General features: G+C 35.9%; 1 protein-coding gene across 26 annotated transcripts in view; it reads left to right on the forward strand.

Moving 5' to 3' along the window:
- The window catches only part of RBFOX1 (RNA binding fox-1 homolog 1), a 1,352,985-nt gene that overhangs the window by 1,296,446 nt on the left and 36,352 nt on the right, over positions 1-20,187 (forward strand). For 22 of the 26 annotated variants that reach the window (XM_049791518.1, XM_049791517.1, XM_049791521.1 and 19 more), the window contains 2 exons: positions 4,436-4,568; positions 14,247-14,286. In XM_049791518.1, the coding sequence (XP_049647475.1) occupies positions 4,436-4,568; positions 14,247-14,286 (173 nt within the window). The remainder of the gene's footprint in view (positions 1-4,435; positions 4,569-14,246; positions 14,287-20,187) is intronic. The other 4 variants (XM_049791524.1, XM_049791525.1, XM_049791523.1 and 1 more) reach the window with 1 other exon arrangement.

Below are 20,187 nucleotides of genomic sequence, written 5' to 3' on the forward strand. Positions count from 1 at the left end.
CTTTTCAGCTGGGCTGAAGTAGCCTTTTTTTTTTTTTTTTTCCTTTCTGAACTCAAATCTAGGGTGACATGATCTTGTTGATTATTTTACCTCTAATCTTAATCTTTACTATTACTACCTGGAAATAGAAGGCATGTTTTCATATACTCTGATTTTCAGACTGACCCAAATCAATTTTTGGGGAAGGATATAATTCTGTTTATATATAATCTGTACTGTTAGACCTCACTTGATCATAAGACCTTGCACTGCCACTCTGGGTTCCATATTTCTTAGGCTTATTTTCCAAGATCATGTCTCATCCTTTCCTAACAGAACTCCAAATCATTGCTCTACCTTCTACTGCAAGCTTTTTTGGAGTTTTGCTTTACTCTAGACATTTTATGCTTCATGATTTTATTCAGGAGACAATGCAAGGCAAGCATAGCAAAACAATTACATTACTGCAGGCTTTTAATTCTAACACATCCTTTGTGTTGCAGATCCTTTGAAAACAGTAGAAAACACTGTCTTGTCTTAGCATCTCCCATCAATGCTGAGCTGCCATTATGGGTTCTGGATTTGGTGAACCCTTATGGGCTAAGTGACTCTTCCTGCTAGCTCTATCTTCTGGCTGTTTTTCCTCTTTCATAAAAGAAAGCCTTCTTTCTCATAAAAAAGTAATATTATTTTTTAAAAATATATTATGGCTTTTTTGCTCATTCATTGATGGGGGCACTCTGCCTTTCTGGTGACATTTCTTTATAGAGAACCATCCACTGTCAAATATTTAAGGTCAGTGGCCATTCCTGTAATTTTTTCCAAGGTGTCACCACCATGAAGAATAAAGAGTATTTAGGACAAATGCACAACTATTGCAAAATATATATTTTAATATGTCTGTGTGATAGCTGGATTGAATGGTACAATTCAATGGAAAAAAATGCTTGCAAACCACATTAGGAGTTCATGCTTTCACGGAGGTATATCCTCAGTGTCCCCTGTACAACTTCTGCACAATTCCAGTTGGTTTTCATTAGGCCTATATTTACTCATTTCTTCTGAAAATCAAGATATAGGTCTATTCTTCACACGCTTGTATAAGGTGTGTGGCTGTATGGAGGAATTGGTAAGTTAATTTCAAACAGTACATTTCACAGCAGAAAGATTGTCTAGGACCCTGAAAGAAGACAGCTGCTTTAAATATTGCCAAACGTAGATGTTAATTACAAAGAATTAATTGCTGAAACAGATCTTGGAGCAGGAATTTCCAGACCCTGTATTGCAAGCACGTAACATTGTAACACACCTTACATTGCTTAGGCTTTTTTGAATTGGTTTGGTTTTCTTTACCACTGCCTCTGTTTTTCTTGTGAAAGTGTGTTTTCTATCAATATGTAGAGAACTATAGCTGCAGATGTAAGTGAGGAAGTTGTGCAAACTGCTCAAAGGTTGTCAAACTTCATTAATTTTTTGTCAGTGGCTTTTAGGTCAGAGAAATTTCTCTTAATCTTGGCAGTTGAAGAGTGTCCCTAAAGACTACAGTTTTTTAAAGCTAGCTACAGAATACCAACCTTCAGGTTTACCATTTAAGATATCTACCATTTCAGATATCAGTTTATCCTGGCCAGACTTTTTTTTTTATTTATTTGCATGATTTAAAAAAAAGGCACAAATTAACTCTCAAATTATTGGAGAAACTTACTTCTAGAGATGACCGTCTACTCGGTGGAAAGAAGTCATTTCTCTAATGCAGGCAGGCTGCAGCTAAACATTACTCTTTTAACAAAGGTAATCGTACTGGATTAGATAGTTCTTCATCTAGGCCAATACCCTGTATTTGGAAAGGAGCAAAAGCTGGATGCCTAAAGAAAAGTTGTAGGACTGGAGCTAGTGTGTGGGTATATAATTCTTTGAACATTCTGTTAGCTTTCTACAATTTGGAGTGTTTTTTTTAAACCAGAGGTGATGTCTTTATACTGTTTCTCTGTAGGGAAACTGTTTGTTCATTGTTTTCAATCATATAAACTTTCAAACTTTTAACATTCATAACATCCAGTGGCAGAAGTTCCATGGTGGCTTAATTAGAAGTTGTGTGAAGAGCCACCTTTTCTCATATCTTCTCCATTATTCATGATTGTGGAGCTTTGGTATAGCTCCCGAAGTCACTTCCTTTTCATGCTGAGGAGTGCTGGTCTGCTTCATTGTTTCTCTTACAGAGGTAACAGACATGACTGTAGTTAAGATAAGTGACTGTTTGAAATATATGTTGTCCGCATCACCTAATTTAAGCCAAGGCAGGAAGTCTCCAGCACGTTGCATTCACAAATACATTCTCTAAGGGACAAAAGTGAACAATGACACCATGATGTCCAACCCTCACGTTTTTCTCATGTATTGCTAACTTCCATCTATGAAATTTTATTAGAACTTTACACCTTTTATTTATCTGTTAGTATGGGGAGACAGTCCACTCTATCAGAGGAACTACAGCACAGCCAATAGATCTTTTTACTATGTTTGCTTATATCTTCAGTCCACTGAAAATTATCTTCTACTTTTTTGTATGCACATTGTACTAATTTGTATCCAAGATGGTTTACTTGGAAAGGAAAAGGACAAAAGTTACATAGTTTGAGCAGTAGGTCATGATTCTAGCACTACTGTATTTATACTGCTCAATATTCTATGTTGTTGCATATGCAAAAGCACTTATAGCATCTAGATTTCAAGTATATGAGATACATGTTCATTCCCTCCCCCCCCCCCCCCCAAAAAAAAAAAAAAAAAAAGCTTTCCATGACTCTATTTCTTTAAGGCTTCATAAATGCAGTTGATTGCAAAATTATCAACAATATACTGAATACTGTAAGTTCATCGTTCTGATTTTCACACACATTTTCTTTACAGAAGTAGGAATAAAAATATGGTATTTGCACTTTTTAAAAAGACTGGTTTAACTTATTTTGTATTGCCATAAGATTATGTTGTATCACAGATATGTAAATCTTTGCAGAATTATTGTATAACCTTTTGTCAGTGAGAGGGACCTAGCAAAGCCCAAAAAGCCACAGTAGTAAGGCAATAATGGACAAGTCACCATAATTACAGTATTTTCCTTCATGTGTTCAGCCAGCACCATCTACAAGTTCTGAATTTTTCATTTTGTTTTTCAAATTCAAGGCTGCTTTTAAAATTTAATGCTAAACCAGATGAAAGACAAATGTGGATTGAAATAAATTTATATTTCAGACTTGAAAAACTTACCCTTTTATACTTCATTACTTCCATTTTCTTGCTTCTTATTAGGGCTTTGCTAAGCAATATTTATTTCTTTTATCTTATTTACATACTGAAAAAAGTTCAACACAGTGAACCACAACTGAAGTAACCTGAGTGCCAACAGAGTTGGATTTGATTTTCTCTGTCTCACTAATGAATTCATTCAAAAAATACCTGTTCTAACATTGGCTAGCAATAGATGGACAAATGAGAGATGAAGTGATGAAGTATTGGTTAAAAAACCAGCAGAGAAAGTAAAGTGGAAAGTTGGGTGGGTTTTTTTTATTATTTTTTCAATTAGAAAGTTTATGAAGAGACAAGTTTTACAGACATTTTACAGGAAAACATCTCTAAGTAGTACTGTTTTACTGTTCAATTTCTGATTAAAATATTTTAAGTCTCACATGGAATGGTAATTAATGTTTACCCTTAGTGGCAATGACAATATAAAAATGTCAGAGTTAATTTCTTTGTTATGCGTCTAAATTGTTTCTCTTGAGTCTGAATATTATCTGAATTCAGACAGATATTTCCAAACTATGCAAGTCTTGCCTTTGAAGGAAAAATGGGTACTGTTATGAACAAGGTACACCCCCAAAATTGGAGAAAACACTTGCCCTGTCTTTCTTTCCCTTGGCATACAATTAAGACCCAGTTAATAATCAACTTTTTAACAAAAGTAAAGGTCTGTTCGATTGGTAAAATCACGGGATTATTTAGGTCACTAGAGGTCACCTGGTCTAACACCTCACCTCCACTCAAAAAGCAGGGCTGACTTTTGACGGTAGATCAACTAATGTGGCGGAAATGTCTCTGGCATTATCAATTTGAGCCTCAACTGGGTGACCGAGACCTCAGGAGTCTCCTGGTAGCAGTGTTGGCTAAAACAGTCAACATTATTTTAAACAGTGACTTCTAAGAGAAGCAGAGCTACCTATGATACTGCCGTCTAAATTCCCAGTTTGCTGTCTCCTGTTTGCATCCAAAGATTTTGCGTAAAAAGGTGAGGCCTCTGGTTAAAAGACTAGTAGTTTACTTATTAGGCGATTCCCTCGTCCGGTTACAGGCAAGCTTTAATATAAGCACAAACGTGCCGCTACATTATCCTTGTTTTAAAAGACTAGCTTGACCTGAATATTTCTCATTCGTTCCTCTATTTTTTTTTTCTTCACAGTGCCAGGATTTCCCTACCCTGCTGCAACTGCAGCTGCTGCTTACAGAGGTGCACATCTAAGAGGCCGAGGTCGCACGGTGTACAACACGTTTCGTGCAGCAGCCCCCCCTCCTCCAATTCCAGCCTACGGCGGGTAAGGAGATCGGCCCCTTTGACCTATTAGCATGAATCTCCAAAGGCTACAGACTCTTTGTGACTGTGGCGCATGCTGATCGTTTCTCACTGCAGAAACCAACGCAGCATGCAACCAATCCCGGTGCTGGAAGTGGTGCACCTTGCACGGAGTATTGAAAAATGACGGTAATTTGTACTGCCATGGTTGGCGACCTTAAGCATTTCAGATGTCACATATTGTTATGTAAATGCTTCTAGAAACGGAATGCTTTGGAACAGAGAAATTGTTTCAGCTGAAGATATATTTTTGATGATTGCAAACATCTGGTTATTAAGGAGGTTGGATCAAGTTAACTTCTTTTTCTTCAAATCATCCACTGAAAGTTGTCTCTGGACCTGAAGGCTTAGTGGTGTGTTTGGTTTTGGGGCTGGTTTGTGGGTTTTTTTTTCTTTTTCATCATTTTTTTGCTTGTTTGGGTTTTTTTGGTTTTGTTTTTTAATTTATTGCAGTTTATTTAGTTCTTCTAGTTGCCATCTTTACCACAATAGAAATCTGGGGTGCTTCTCTCAGGGCCATGTGGTTTTCAGTATATTTGCTTAAATAACACCTTAAGATCTCACTGTCAGTGACCTATATTCACTAAAACCAAATAGTAAACTAAGGAACAAAGGAGAGAAATTCATAGTAATAATTTCTAGAAATTTAATAATCTTCTGTTATTTCAGAATATTTTTTTAAGGTATATTTTTGAGGGAAAGAAGGAAGAAAGAAATTCTTCTATAGCTACGTAAATGCTGATACAGAAAGGTTTTGTATGCTGCATATGATACTTAAAAGCCCTAGCATTGTCAAAAGATTTTCAGCTATTAAGAAATCAGGAAGTTTGGAAAATCAGAAAACTTAGCAGATCCCAGGCCAGAATAGTATGTTGTCATAAAATTTTGAAGCAGATATGCCACTACCTCTCTGTAGAGCAACCAGATCTGTCCGAGAAAGGGTCAGGAAGGGTTTGCAAAATCTTTGAGTGAAGGTGATGCCTCTCTCTCCCTGCCTTCACTAAAATCCTGTTCAGCAGCTCCTCTGCTCTCACTGTGGATATCCCCTCGTAAGGGAGCTTGCAGCACAAGACCCTGTCGTCCTACTTCGTTACGGTAGAAGATGGGTGCCCTTCACTAGTTCCCTCAGTTTCTCACAAAGCCTTTGTTCTATTAAGCCGAAAGGCGTGTCTTTTTCTAGACAAATTTGCTAATCTAGTCAGTCAACCATTGAGCTAAATTTTCAGGGATATTTAACACAGGCACTTTGACCATTCCTTCACATTGGGCATTTATTACCTCTGAGAATTACGATGCTCTAAAAATAAATATAAAAATGATGCCACAGAATCAGGCTACTTTGTAAAAGTGTATTCTATTTTTTTTTAAGTGTTTTGTGCAGTTTAATAAGCAAAATAATATTAATTTAATAAGCAAAACCGTATTGCCACTACTGGAGGAAGACACCATGATTTTTGAAGATTGCCTGAGTTACCTTTGGACAAGGATGGTGTCCCACCAAAGTTATCCTGCTGTTGCCCAGACTCTCATTTAGAGCTAGGCCAGGTATTTGTACATGACAATGATGGGAACAAGTTTAGAATGCCCTACAAGGGCCGATTTCAGTCTGAATGTCTCAGCTACAAAATGGATGCTGCATATAAAGGAAGCGGACTCTTTTCAGCTCTGCTTAGTTTAAAAAGAAAATCTTAAATTTGAACATATAGTGCAATATGTAGTGAGATAACAACATGGGTTACTACCAGTTTCATGATGTCATGAACATAATACCTTAGTTTAACACAAAGTTATAAAGTTATATAAGAAAATATACACCAGCTATGTGTGATACAGTTTTTGAGTTGGATAATACTTTTTTTGTTAGTATTTGCAAAACAAGTCAATACTTTCAGACCAGGAAGTAACTTACATTTTCTTTAATTTAAGGGGCCACATGTGGGTGCTCTGTGTGCAGATGTGTGTGTTACATACAGTTTCATAGTTTAGTTAGTACAGTGACTCAGCAGGAAGAAGTAAATTTCCAAGTGTAACACGTCTATATTCTCACGTAATTGCGCTGCTTACTTTGGGCATCTTTCGCTAGTAAGTTAGATGTGTAAGCATTGTGAACTCCTGTTGCAAGTTAATACAGAAGTTTTGCACTGCAGTCAGGTTCAGCAGTGTTTCGGAACTGGGTTCCAGAGGTCAGCTCAGCCCTCTTACATTCTTCTGCAGGATGGTTGACAGTTAGGTTGGACAGATCTCACCTATTACCTTCATGACCTGTCCTTAAATCTGACTGCAGAGGGAGCCAGGCATTGCGTCATTAAGAAGTCACACCTTCTCATCGTTGTGATGACTTCCAGCTGTCTGGGATGAATGAACTCTTGGTAATTTGGGGCTCACCTTGCCAGTCAGTATGTTTTCTAACACAGTTTGACTCTGCAAAAGTTTTCAATTAGTAAGCTTTATCTTATTTTAGATAGACCTCAGTTCAGATATTAGTCAGGTTTAATTTTCTCCATCCACCTATGCTTTATAAGGCGGCATTGCTTTCCGAAGCACAGAACAAATTTCCAACTTTTCCAATTCATGGATCAGTGCAGAAATAATACGTACCTCTGTTGCACTGATCCACAGTTGGATTAATAAAGCTTTATGCTGAAATAATTTCTTTGCCCTAGTTTATTAGATCTTGTGCTAGTAACTTCACTGATACAATAGTACAATTTGGAATTTCTTTGCAATGCTTTGTTCTGTGCTCACCCAATACGTACTCTGACCTATCAAAGAAGAAAAAAGGAATTTTCATCAGGAAAAAATCCTTAATCAGTGAAAATAAATTCTAAGAATGTTTTTTTTCAGTCACAATGGGAGTAGGAGTCAAGGAAAATTACAGAGATAATAAAGAGATCACAGAGAATGAATCAACTTACAGAAGGAAGCAAACAACTTGGAATGTCATTTGTTGATAAGAAAAAATGAAAAAGCTTTGAATGCTATTTTGCAATTCATTTAGTAGCAATTTCTCATTTTTCTCTCAAGGAAGGAGCCCACCCTTAGAGCCAAGCAAACAGTTTCATACTAAAATATATTTAATCACTAAAAAAAAAAAAAAAGTTTCTTATGTATAATGACATATATAATGTTAATTATAAATTGACATTATATTCCAGCAACATTTAGTTAGAAAAATATTGCTTTTCTTTCTAAAAAAAGGACCTACACATAAGTGTAAAATATAAAGCCGAGGTTTGAAAGGACCTTTTACATATTTTCTTTTTATTTCATTAACCTTAGAAAGCTTATTACTAAAATAAAAGATCTGAAATAATCTTCTTCATACTTACCTGTTTATATTACAAAAGTTTGGAACTGAAACTGAATCATTTTTCTTTAAATTTGGAAATCAACTGTAAAGCTAGAAACATCTATTTCTCAGACTAGTCTGACATGCTGCTTACTAGTGTTGATGTCAGCAGCACTGTCTCAGGATTCCCCGCTCTGTGACAAAAGCCTCCTTTCTAGTCAGTCTCCCTTGAATCTGTAGTTGTTGTTCACTGGTGTCCTCTTTGATACTAACTGGGACATTTTTCTTAGAAAGGGTTTTTCAACAAAGTTAAGAAATGGAAATGAGTCCCAGGCTGTAAAGAAATCTGGAAGATCTTGTGGTCATTAGGCAAAACAAGTTCATGTGATTTACATGGAAAGCTCTCTTTTGCTGTGCCTCATGGTTACTGGGAAACAGCAAATATGGCAGACTGCTGGGTCTGAGGAAAATCGTTGATTATTGCCATATTCAAGGCCGTTGTTTTCTTATAAATCAAAAAAAACAGCACACATGCTTTAAAATGTGTCATTTAAAAATGAAATCAATGTTCATGAGATATGTAGCACTACATAAATAATTAATGGGTCCTTTACTTGCGAGTGAGGCATTTCACTAATTCCTTGAGATAGCATCTTGTTTATTAGCTCAAGGAAAATACTTCATTTTTAGTATCTGTGGCATAATTTCTAATGCCTTGAAATACTACAATGTACAGCTTATTCATAACTTTGTATGTATAATTCATTTGTGTACCATAAAAATCTACTGAAACTGAAATGAGGGAGTAAAGCTTCATTTGTGTGAGAAAACTGAACGCTGAAATTTAGGGTTCGGAGATCTACATGGCATAGAGAGCTAAGCTTCCGCACTGTGCTGCCGGAGGAAGAGAAACAAGAGATGGTCACATTGTGTATGGCATGAGAGGTTCATGCAGAGCAGAGCCCGTCCGTATAGGAGGATGTAGCTGTGAGCTATGAGCTATTGCCTGCTTATCTCAAGGGGAGCTCCGGGAACTTCACAGAAAGACTGGTGACTTGGTTGAGGAGCAAAGCAGTTACTATATTAAGCTGACCTTATTTCTTGGAGCAGCTTCCATGTGGGAGGATTTGAGCTTACTGCTTCTTTGACCTTTCTTGCAGGCTTCTTTTTGGGTACTAGATAGTGTTTTGTACAAAATAATTTTTAAACGATAAAAAAAAAAAAAAAAAAAGAAAAGAAAAAAAAGAAAAAGACATCGATGTAAAAACCACTGTCTTCTTGGCTTGATTTGTGTCTTTCTAGGCTTATCTATTTTATTGACCAAGTGCCTACTAATGGTGTAAGAAATGCCCTAATAAAGCAGAAACTACTAGTAAACGTACTCTTATGACAGATTTTGGATGCAGTTAGCAGTACTTACATTGCCAAAAGAAAGGAGAAAGAAGCAGGTTTTGCTTTCTTTGGCAAACTACTGAAAGCAGGTGATCTGATTTTGCTACCTGTAGTCACTTTTGAATTCTGCAGCAATTAGTACCTCGGCATTCTTGAAAATCATTCACCAAATAGTAAAGCATCATGAATATGATGTTCCATCTTTATACTGCTGTCAAGAAAAGCACGTGTCACTATATATCTGGTAGCATAGCAGATAGTAGTAGTAGATAGCAGTATTAGTAAAACTAATGAGAAGCCCTTCTATTCCAGCATCATTTGCCTCAAGTTCTTCACAAGTTTGGTGTGTGATGACCTTGTCTCCTCTGCTCCTTCCAGTTCTGATGAAGCTAACAGAAAATTAGCTTTCAGCCCATATCTTCACTTCTGGTGTCTTTCCTGGGAAAACAGGGGATAGCCATATGGGGTTTTTCTCTTTGAAAAGAAGAATACCCCTCCTCCCCCAACCTTAAATAAAATTGTGAAGTTGGGGAGGGTGGTGGTGAAGTAACAGAGACTATTCAGAATCTGCTCCCCTTTGTGAAAAGAATTGTTTTGAAGTGCTACATTCTAAGAGATTCAAAATGCGAAAGAAGCTTTCTTTTCCAACATCTTCTTCAGAATTTAAGAAAAAGGGATAATTAATATAAGCTACTACGTCTACTGTGGTGGTTATGGTCTTTTCCATTACATTTCTTTTGGCTCACAGAAACTTCCTCTTACATTGGACTTTGTGCTTTATATATGTGTATGTATATATATGCAATTGTTAGAACAAAAAATGTGTTTTGCCAGCACATAGTGATTTATGTCTTCCAGCTTTGTTCTCTGCAGCAATGCCCTCAATTAATTTTCCAAAGCAGACAATATAACTTGTTCGTTGCAGAAGACGTTGAAACTGGAAAGACAAGAACCTGGAATTAGAGAACATTCTAAAAAGTTGAAACAGCCTCATACAAGAGTTTCAGTTGTGTATTTACAACGGTGAAAGTTGTGTTATTAGGGTGTTGAAAAGTGTTACTTTAATTCTCAGTCTTTTCTTTGGTTTATTTTAAATAAGGTTGTAGTTGCGTTTCTTCTATTTCTTTTATGAAGACTTCATATAAAAGGTGACCCAAAACTGGAAAATATGCACAGGACGGTGAAGGTGACTACCAGCAATCAGAAAACTGAGAACTTTTGTTCTTCAGGTGCTTTCTCTTACTTGTGATGGAGGGAAAATAGCAAACTATAACCATGATTCCTATCACAATGAATGAAATCATGATTGTAATGCCTGTTTGTTACACTGAATCAATCGCTCCACGCACTTAATCTGCCTTAGGTTATTTATGTTAACTTGTGCAGATCGTGTGTATGGCTGAGGGCCATATATACTCAGCTGCTATGAAGTTACTGAACTAAGATTTGTGCAGTCAAGAACTGTCTTCCTATGTCATTGATAGATTATCCAACCCAATCCTTTTGAAAGATGAGGATAGAAAAATTATAATGAAGACAGATGTATTCCTCCCTGGATATTATAAAGGTGGAATCTAAACTAGTAAAGAGTTTTTCTTAATATAGTTACAAAAAATTATTATAAGACACAGAGACTAAAATACAGCAGCTAAAATCATGCTAAAGCAGCTGTATAATAGTTGGTGAGAAAAGAGTTTAATATTGATAGAAAAAATAATTTCAGGACATGATTACCACTTCTGATGTTATTTAGATGCACATTTTCTTATTAAATCAAGATTTCTCTCTTCTTTGAGTTTTCCTTAGCACAATAAAATCATAAAATACAACTGAATAAATCCCCACAATTTGTTGTTCTTATTTTAATGCCTCCAGGTAGCGCATTAACATATCAACCATTCCTGGGTGAAGTAATTCAGATTTCAGTAACGTGGCTATTTCCAGATCTGTGTTGGTTTACAAGGAACTCAAGATTTATCTGTCTGCCAAGACAATTTTTTGCATATAAAGTGTAAAAGGAGCTGTGGTGTGATGGGTCCCTGTGTGATGCATTCAGTCTGTTCCCATGCTTGAGACTTATCATCTGTTTTCTGCCTACAGCTTCGGAGAGAGAAAAGGGGATGATAAGCCAAGCAAATTACCCTTTGGAAAATTATATACTGAAGGAAAGAAAAGCACAAGAGCAAAACATAGCTCTTGATGGTTTACACTTTGTCCTTCTGATGAAGGGTGCTATTAGAAAGTACATTTGACTCCTCTGGTAAGATTCACTCGCGGAAGTCAACAAATGACAAGGACAGTGAATAGAGAAAATATTCTCTGAAAAATCTATGAAAGTGTGAAGAATTACTTTTCTTCAAACTTCAAAAGAAGCAGATGATTTTATATTTAACATCACTATCATACTACAAGACCATATGGAGGAAATAAGACAAAATCAGCTGATATCTTTTCATGGTGCCTGTCCTGCTTGGGATATACTCTTTTGCCTGATTCTGTCGCTTCATCTTAATACTAACTCTGTTTAATGATGGAGTCATGCATTTATGTCTCTTTTTAGTGTTAGGTGCTTCCTTCGGTATGATATTTATCAAGCAGTTGCATTTTTAGAATTCAAAATAATTTTCTATCAGTACATGACTGCGCGTTATATATAAAAGGAAGGCCTAGGTGAATGAAGTATCCTACCTGAGATTACAACGAGACGCACTTGGGAATTCAAATTGTTTCAGCCCCTATTTGTCTTGCGACATCTTTGATTTACATCCACAGATCACCAAGAAGAGGAAGAAAAAAGGTCCCCTTTCTGACACATATTCTCTCAAAAGCATTATTTTCTGAATAGTAATGTTTAATAATAACCGAAAATGGTATGTTTTACTGTACTGTGGTGGGTTGACCTTGGCTGGCTGCCAGACCCTGACCCAGCTGCGCTCTCTCTCATTCCCCCTCCTCAAGAGTATAGGGGGAGAAAGTAAGATGGAAAAGCTCCTGGGCTGAGACAAAGACAGGGAGATTGCTTAGCGATTACCATCACAGGCAAAACAGACTTGACTTGAAAATTAATTTCTTTTATTGCCTATTAAGATGCAGTTGGATGGTTAGAAACAAAGACAGAACCTAAACCACCTTCCCCCGCTCCCCGCTGTTCTTCCCAGACTCAACTTCACTCCTTCATTGCCAACTCCTCCACCTCCTCCCAGCACGAGTGGCACACAGATAAGAGGAGCTGAGGGTTGTGGTTGAGGGGCCTCCAACTTCAGTAAACTTTGTATCATTTGTATATCAACCCATACAACTCCTTCCATGTTGTTCACGATTGTGTACTTGAACCTTACAGTCACATGGAATGTTCTATTTCTTACATGCAAACAGGTATAAGAAAAACTTGTAATGTTTTAAAAGAATCAGAATGTCAAACCCAAAATGAAGGTACACTACAATGTAAATAGCAAGCTCTCTGAAAGCTACCAGTGTAGACCAGGTTTGGCATATTTTGCTCTGCAGACTTAATAAATAGAAAAATAGATGAGTAAAGGTCTGACCTTACTGAAGCAAATGATAGACACTCTGATTTAAGTGGAGCCGAATTTTCACACATTATTATTCCATAGCAAACTTTATCGTCAATGTGGTTTTATCAATGTGGTTTCTGTGCATGTATGCATATTTATGATTTTCTCAAGTGATTCTGACTTAGACACATACCAGCTCAGCCCTGTGGGTTTTGGTCATTGACCTCAATACATCAGTTATATTTCTGACATGAAAATTCTTGTTGGAATTGCAAAACAGCTTAGGCTAGCAACTTGGTAATAACTATTATTTCTAGATAATAGTATTCCTAAATTGAAAATATTGTTGCAAAAGACCTATTGTGTGCTCTCATATTTGGCTCTCGAAACAGCTTGGGTTGATTCTGATATTGGAAATACCCATTTTAAGTTGCAGAACTGCCAAATGAATGTAAAATTGCAGGACTTGCGTAATGTGTGTAATTGGTAGGCCACTGTTGTGTACTTCCAGTTTTATCTAGTGTAATCATTTAAACCATCTTTGTCATACTATGTCATTTATCCTGAAGGGTTTAGAATCTAAAATTTGAACTATTTACACTGATGATTTGTCTTAGATGAATTGCAGCAGTCTCTGGGTAAACTGTTAACAGCAATATAACGATACTGCATTTTTTCAGATAAGTAGTAGTAATGTATCCAATCAAAACTGCAGGGGAGCTCAGAACTATTGGCATGTTCGCCAAAGTTGTAAAATGATAAAGTGAGGAAGGTTAATACTTTTTTTTCTAAGAATAACGCCTTGACATTCTTAACAGACCTGTTGTCACTATTGGAAATGTGTATCGAGCCAACAATGCAGTAGCTATGAATACTCTCATCTCTGTGTACATTGACGTATTGAGATTTGACCCAATGGTAGAATACCACCAGTATAGTTATTTCACATATTCCTCTCACCATATAAACTTATGCTGTGTTTTCTTTTCCGTCTAAGTAGTGACAACTACTGCTTTGTTTCAGAGGGTTGACAAAATTGCAGGACAAGAAAGTGGTAGCTCAAGAGATAGCATTTTGTTAACTTGTTAAAACCGATTGCAGGAGTGGCCCACTGAAAATTTTTATAGAAAAAATGCTGCCAATATGTGGTTTCTTAGAAAAGAAGAAAAAAAAACCCCAAACGTTATCAAAAGTATTTTCCAATCCTGCCATGCTTTGCCTCTCCTTGACTAAGCATTTGGCATACATTATAAGATGATGTATTCAGTACAGTTTCACTTCTGATAATTACTACCAACCTCCTTAACCAATGTGAAGATTGCCTTCCTTCCCCGCTCCCTCTGTTCTTGTGACAAGACTAACCTCAGCTGTGCAGGGGTTGGTGGCATTTGCATGTGGAAATGCACTAATATGGATGTTTTTCTTTGTGTGTGCATCCTTGCAGTGTTGTATACCAGGATGGATTTTATGGTGCAGACATTTATGTAAGTATTCATTGATGTGCATGCTGTCCTTGTACATTACCAGAGTCATTCTTTTTACAAGTTTGCTGCCTAGCTTGACTCTGTTTTGTCTATTTACCATCCTTTGCCTGTCAGAAAGAATTGAGAAGAATATCTCTCACATTGGAAGACCTTTCTGTTCATTACATCTATCATTGTTCAGTGGAGCTGAATTAACTCTTCAATCAAATGCTGAATGAATGCAAAAAGATGTGAAAAATGTGTGTGCGTGTATGGAGGGGCGTCTCCCTTCAAAATTGAAGTTCAAAGGAAAAATAAAAACAAAGCAGAAGCATTCTTCTGCAAATCCCCAAAAGCTCGTTTTTAAAAATCAAGGCAAGCTGAGTATTATTAACACCTGAAGTGTGAAAATACTTTATGGAGAGATACAGATTTCCCAAATCCAGGCAACATTGGGTATACGTAAGTGCCATGGTGATAGTAGAGCTTAATTACATAGTAAGTTTAAGATATGGCTCTCTATTTTCTGTAATCTGAGTAGACTTCCATCTGCTCTTTTAAAATCCACTTATTTCAATTTAAATAAAATGGGTAGAGACTGCTCATGATATAAGAAGTGGTTATATTTGTCAGTAAGGATTTATAGTGCTGGATCTATCATTACCTACTTCACCTCATTGGTCACCAATTTCCTTTTAATTTTTTTTTTATTTTTTTTTTTTTTTTTTTTAAGTTTCTTGCCAATACTGAAGTTTTTACCCTGAATGTATACAGGGAGGCTACTTATGTCTGAGTATGCAAGAGGTTTCACGTGGTTGAGGCTGAATTTCACTGTTCTAAAATAATTAATTCTTATACCCTATGTGTAGATCGAAAATATTTTCCTGATACTCCAGTAATCGTTCACATTTGTTATTATTTTGATAAAGCAATCTGGACCTAAGTTATAGGTATCACCTTTATTTCACCAGAGAACTTTCTCTAACCTACCTGTACTTCTGTTGTACTGTGTCTGTTGAGATACAAAGAGATGGATGAGTTGAAATCGGTATGAATATTAAAAATTTAATAGGTAGGCTAGAAAACATTCCTTGTATTTCTTATCAGCAATCTTTCAGAACTATTTCCGAAGGAACAGATTTTTTTTAATAAGTTTTATATAAAGAAGGAAAACAATTTGAATTTATGGATGAAGTAGGTTTTGTTTTTCTGATGGACGGAGAAAGAGCCTGATGCTTATCTGAAAATTTATTTGTGTAGATTAAAAATATATTTAAAATAAATTAGTATGGGTTAAAATTCTCTCCCTATGTATTTATGTACTTAGTGATGTTATCAGTAAGATATTGCTTACAACACATAAGAATCACCCATTTGCCAAAGGCTTACTCAAGTGTAGTATGCTGCTCTAATCTCACCTAAACACATTGCTGCTGAATTTTCAAGCTATATAGCATACATGGCATAGCGTGGAATTTCTTCAGGTGTGGTTTCCAATTTTCATATTTCTTCAAACTGTCAAAGGAATGTGACATCCATTTTGCTCAGTTTACCAACCTGAAAATCTGAAAGGCAACAAGACATCTTTCTCAGGATTCCTTACTGTGATAGTATAGGTGGGAACTAAAAGTTAATGTAACTGTTCATAGTTCTGGACCCCACTGCTGCTGAAAAACAGGAATATCTCTTTTGTTGATTGGCAAAATTATATTTAGGTGGCCTCACTCTCTCTAACAGACTTCAACATTTTTGGAAAATGATTGCAATGAGGAAGATACTGAAGAAATTACTAATTTCTAATATAGTGTCAGTTTAGTTGTCTGGAATAGTCATGTGGATTAGAAATTGGAATAACTGTACTGGTGCATCGGTTTTCACTCAGTTGCAGCCTTGTATTTCTGATGGTATTTCTTAGTTCTCTTAATGCAGCAGAACATTTACCTTTGGAGCAGTTGACAGAATTAAAACACTCTTCTGGAATTTTTTTTATAATGTACAAAGCTTATTATTTTATAATTCATTTTTCTTCACATTTGTTCTTGCTTGCGTATAAAACATTTTGCAGGGGAGGGAAAGAGATAGAGAGAAAACTGGCATAAATCAAAAGAAACCTTATAATTCACAATGTACTAGTTCTTAGTTTGCAGTGGACCAAGTTATTTACTGAATCCCAATTGATTATGACATAGTTCTACTCATCTTTCATTTTAAGTACAGCTCTGAAGCTTTGTGAAAGAACAAATGCTTTGTGAAAAACAAACAAACAAACAAATTAAACAATATGGGTTTTAATGGTAGATTGGAGAGAAAGGAACCTTAAAAATACCACAGGAAGCAAAACAAAAGGAACACAGTACTGAAAAGCCGAACCAAAAATACGCATTAACAAGTATATCAGAGGGGGTTTCATTCTGATATGATTACATTGCGTACTGACAGGAACATGGACCATGCCAATCTTTTCATAATGAGCTATCAATATAGCCTTTGATGACTACATTTTGTAGAAAGGAAGGAGGGAAGACACAGAAAGATACTACTTGGGGAAAAACTGCAGGGTGAGCCAAGAACAGCAAATAGCCAGAGTTGGTTAATACTAACCAGAGGAATAGAAGAGAACAGGAATATAAAAATAGGTGGAAAGTACAGTCTAAAATGAAAAATCAACAGCCATGGTTCTAGATGTAATACAATATATTCTATATTTCATATAGTTCTATATGGAACGTAATAATGCTTCTGAAATAGCTGAGCTATTGAATTCCATTTCAAATGTGCCTTTGAGTAGGAAAAATAAAGGAGATGATTAGGAAGTAAGGAAGACCTTTTAAAATTAAGTATTGATTCACTGAGAGAAAAAGTCATTAAAAGAGAATTAAGGTTGCCTGCCAGCAAATATAGAAGTTCCTAGATGAAGATTGACACCTGTGAAAACAAGAAAATACACTCCACAAAATGAACAAAAATAGTAACATGCAGAAATATGCAGTTAGACTAATATCTCTATACTATTGCTCTGCTTTATCTTAAATCTGTTATTATTTTTTTTACCATTGTCATAAAGAATGTTTTCAGAACACATCAGTCTTCAGTCCACACCTAAAATGTGGGAAGGCTAAGAAATATGAGAAACTTCCAAACTCCATCATCACCAGCTTCAGAAGTCCCTTGGTAATGCGGTTTAACCACGTGCATTAGTCAGTCTTTTTGTTCACAGTAAGATTTTCTAACTTGTTCTCAGGACTTTGGACCTGTGATACTGCGTGAGGGTCCACGACAACATACAAGTACATAGGTTTAAGATTTTTTTTCTGAGCTGCTGATCAAGAATAAGGCATACTCTGGTGATCAGCAGTATCGAACAAGATTATCAATAGCTACTGCCATCGCCTTTAGCTCAAAGGTAGCATGCTGTTGAGGGTGGAGCATGTATTTATTTCCCAAGGAAAAAGCAGATATGATTATCTAAGCAACTCTCCCTTCATACTAGGTAGAAGTCCATTGATGCAGATGCCCTTAAAGGTGCTTTTCTAAAGTGAAAAGCAAGGATATTCGGTTAGCACTGAAGTCTTTCTTTTAATTACCAAAGATTTTTGTGGTTTTTAAGTGGAAGAATGTGCCATTTCCTGTGACTTGCAGGAACAAAATGAGAAGTGGAGAAATGACTTGAACCTTTCACATAGGCCTGTTCCCAAAGTTGAGCCAGCACAAAGTGGTGGTGGGTCGTTCAGTTGCAATTCTCCCAGTCAAAGTTTTACTCCGTGAGCAGAACAAATACTGTTTAAACCTCAGTGAGTGGAGGAAGAGGAAATTACTAGCTCTACCTTCTATATTCTGCAGGGCTGGGTACAATTCATTCCATTTTTAACCCTATTCCTCTATCTGTAGCTAATAAGGCAGGTATAATGCTCAATACTAGAGAAGGTTTTGAACCTTGAGTAATTTATGTTTAGAAAATACTTTGAGATCCTTGAGTGAAAGGAAGTATAGGAAGTAAAAATTGAGGAAAACTAATTCTCACCATTCACGTAGAATGTTAAATATGTTAGGAACAGGAAAAACTAACCAAAAAGATACCCATCATTTAGAGTCACTTAGTTTATCTCTACAATAAACACTGTCAGTACATTTGAGATCAAGATAAAAAAAATAATTTAGGTATTTTAGGAGGAGGTGAACACATGTATACATGGTTTTGTATTCTATAGATGTGTGTTTATATAACTCGTTTTTGTGGGAATTATTTTTATTACAGATATACAAACTTTACTTAAAAATTCACATGCATTTGTTTTTCTGTTCACTTCCATTTTATCATATCTTATCTAAAATTTCTGTGATTTCTTTCTAAAATCAATTAAGATTTCTCTGTAACAATTGGCTACTGACCTTCCACTGCTCTTTTTTCAATTTGCCTGAGCCACAGAGATGTATGAAACATTGAAACGAAAATTGTACTGAGTGGCTCTGGGGAATTTGTCTAAATTCCTTCCTTACATTTTTATTTCCATCCTTCTTTCCTTACTCATTCAATTCATTAAATTTCTGTTTCTTTATAGAGCAGTATTGCAAGAGCCTGTGTATGGCAATAAGTTACCACAGGTATGACATACTGTCTGATGGAAAAAACTCATTACGCTGAATGTAGACTCTTGTAAAATCATACTAATACTCAAATAATTATGTGGGAAAATGGATTCTGTGTGTCTAAATGATAAGAATAGTCTAGCAGTTGCATTATGTTTTCCAGATTCTATCACAAAATCACAGATATTCTTCATATCCCATGAAATGCAACAGTTACTGTTGTGAGTGTCCCATTCAGTATTTTATGCCAGTGAGATGTATTTCTGTATTTGGACAGTGAGTGTATTGGCTTTATACTTAATTTTTTAAGACAATGTAAGCTGCTGTATCGTTGTGTTATCGTTGTTTTGGAAGTAGCAAATATGGGAGCACAGATAAGGCAGTAGATATTTTTTCATTATTTTAGCTTAGTTTATGATTTCAGCTGAATTTTCAAAATAAAAATTTAAAGCATAGCAGTACTTTCTGTTTGAATGTACAGAGTGAGGGGGGAAAAGCATTCCTAAAACATAGGAACTGAAAAATTATTATTTATTATTATGTAATTATTACATAATTTTGTTCCAAATATTTTATTTTGGAATATAGTCTAAGGCATGAAGATAAATATTTAATATATTACTCCAGAAGTTTATATGTAGTGAATATTACTAGTGTATTCTTCATCTAAGATATTAGCCAAGTTCAAAATCGAGAAAAATTGTAAAGCAGAACTTGCCACAGAATTTTAGAGTTCAGGGGTTTGAATCAGATTCCCGTCCCGATTCCCAATATAAAGTGTACCTTCAAGTATTTTGTTGCTGCAATGATAAATCATCTAAAGTAACTGAAGTAAAACAATAAGAAAACTTAGTACCACACCAAAACTGCAGTACACAAACCCCATCAAAATAATTTGTGTAAGAAGGTTTTTATGTGCAATTATATGTTAATTATATTAATATGAAATCATGACATGGGCTGGTAGGGCATTATGATTTTCCTGATAACCAAATGCATCCTGTCTTTTAGTTCTCCAAAGAATTGAGGCAAATTCAATAACTTCGATCTCTTTTTATTTTTATTGCTTTAGACTCAGTCTTTCCAGGACTCTCCCAAATGTCATACTGACTGTTGAATGCAAAGCATCTCAATAAAGTTCAGAGTTGAGCTTCATTGCTCAGCAGCAGTTCTTTGATGAAAGCAAATCAAGATGTAAGCAGAAAAGGAACCTCTTGTATTTAGGAAGGAAGGAAGAAAGGGCCTGTCTTCACAGACTGACCAATTTTTAGTGATAGTTAAATAAAGGAAGGGAAAACAATCCTCACGGAGTCTACCATCCGCAGATTTAAAACC

This window comes from Accipiter gentilis, chromosome 33, assembly GCF_929443795.1.
Source record: "Accipiter gentilis chromosome 33, bAccGen1.1, whole genome shotgun sequence".
Taxonomy (NCBI): Eukaryota; Metazoa; Chordata; class Aves; order Accipitriformes; family Accipitridae; genus Astur; species Astur gentilis.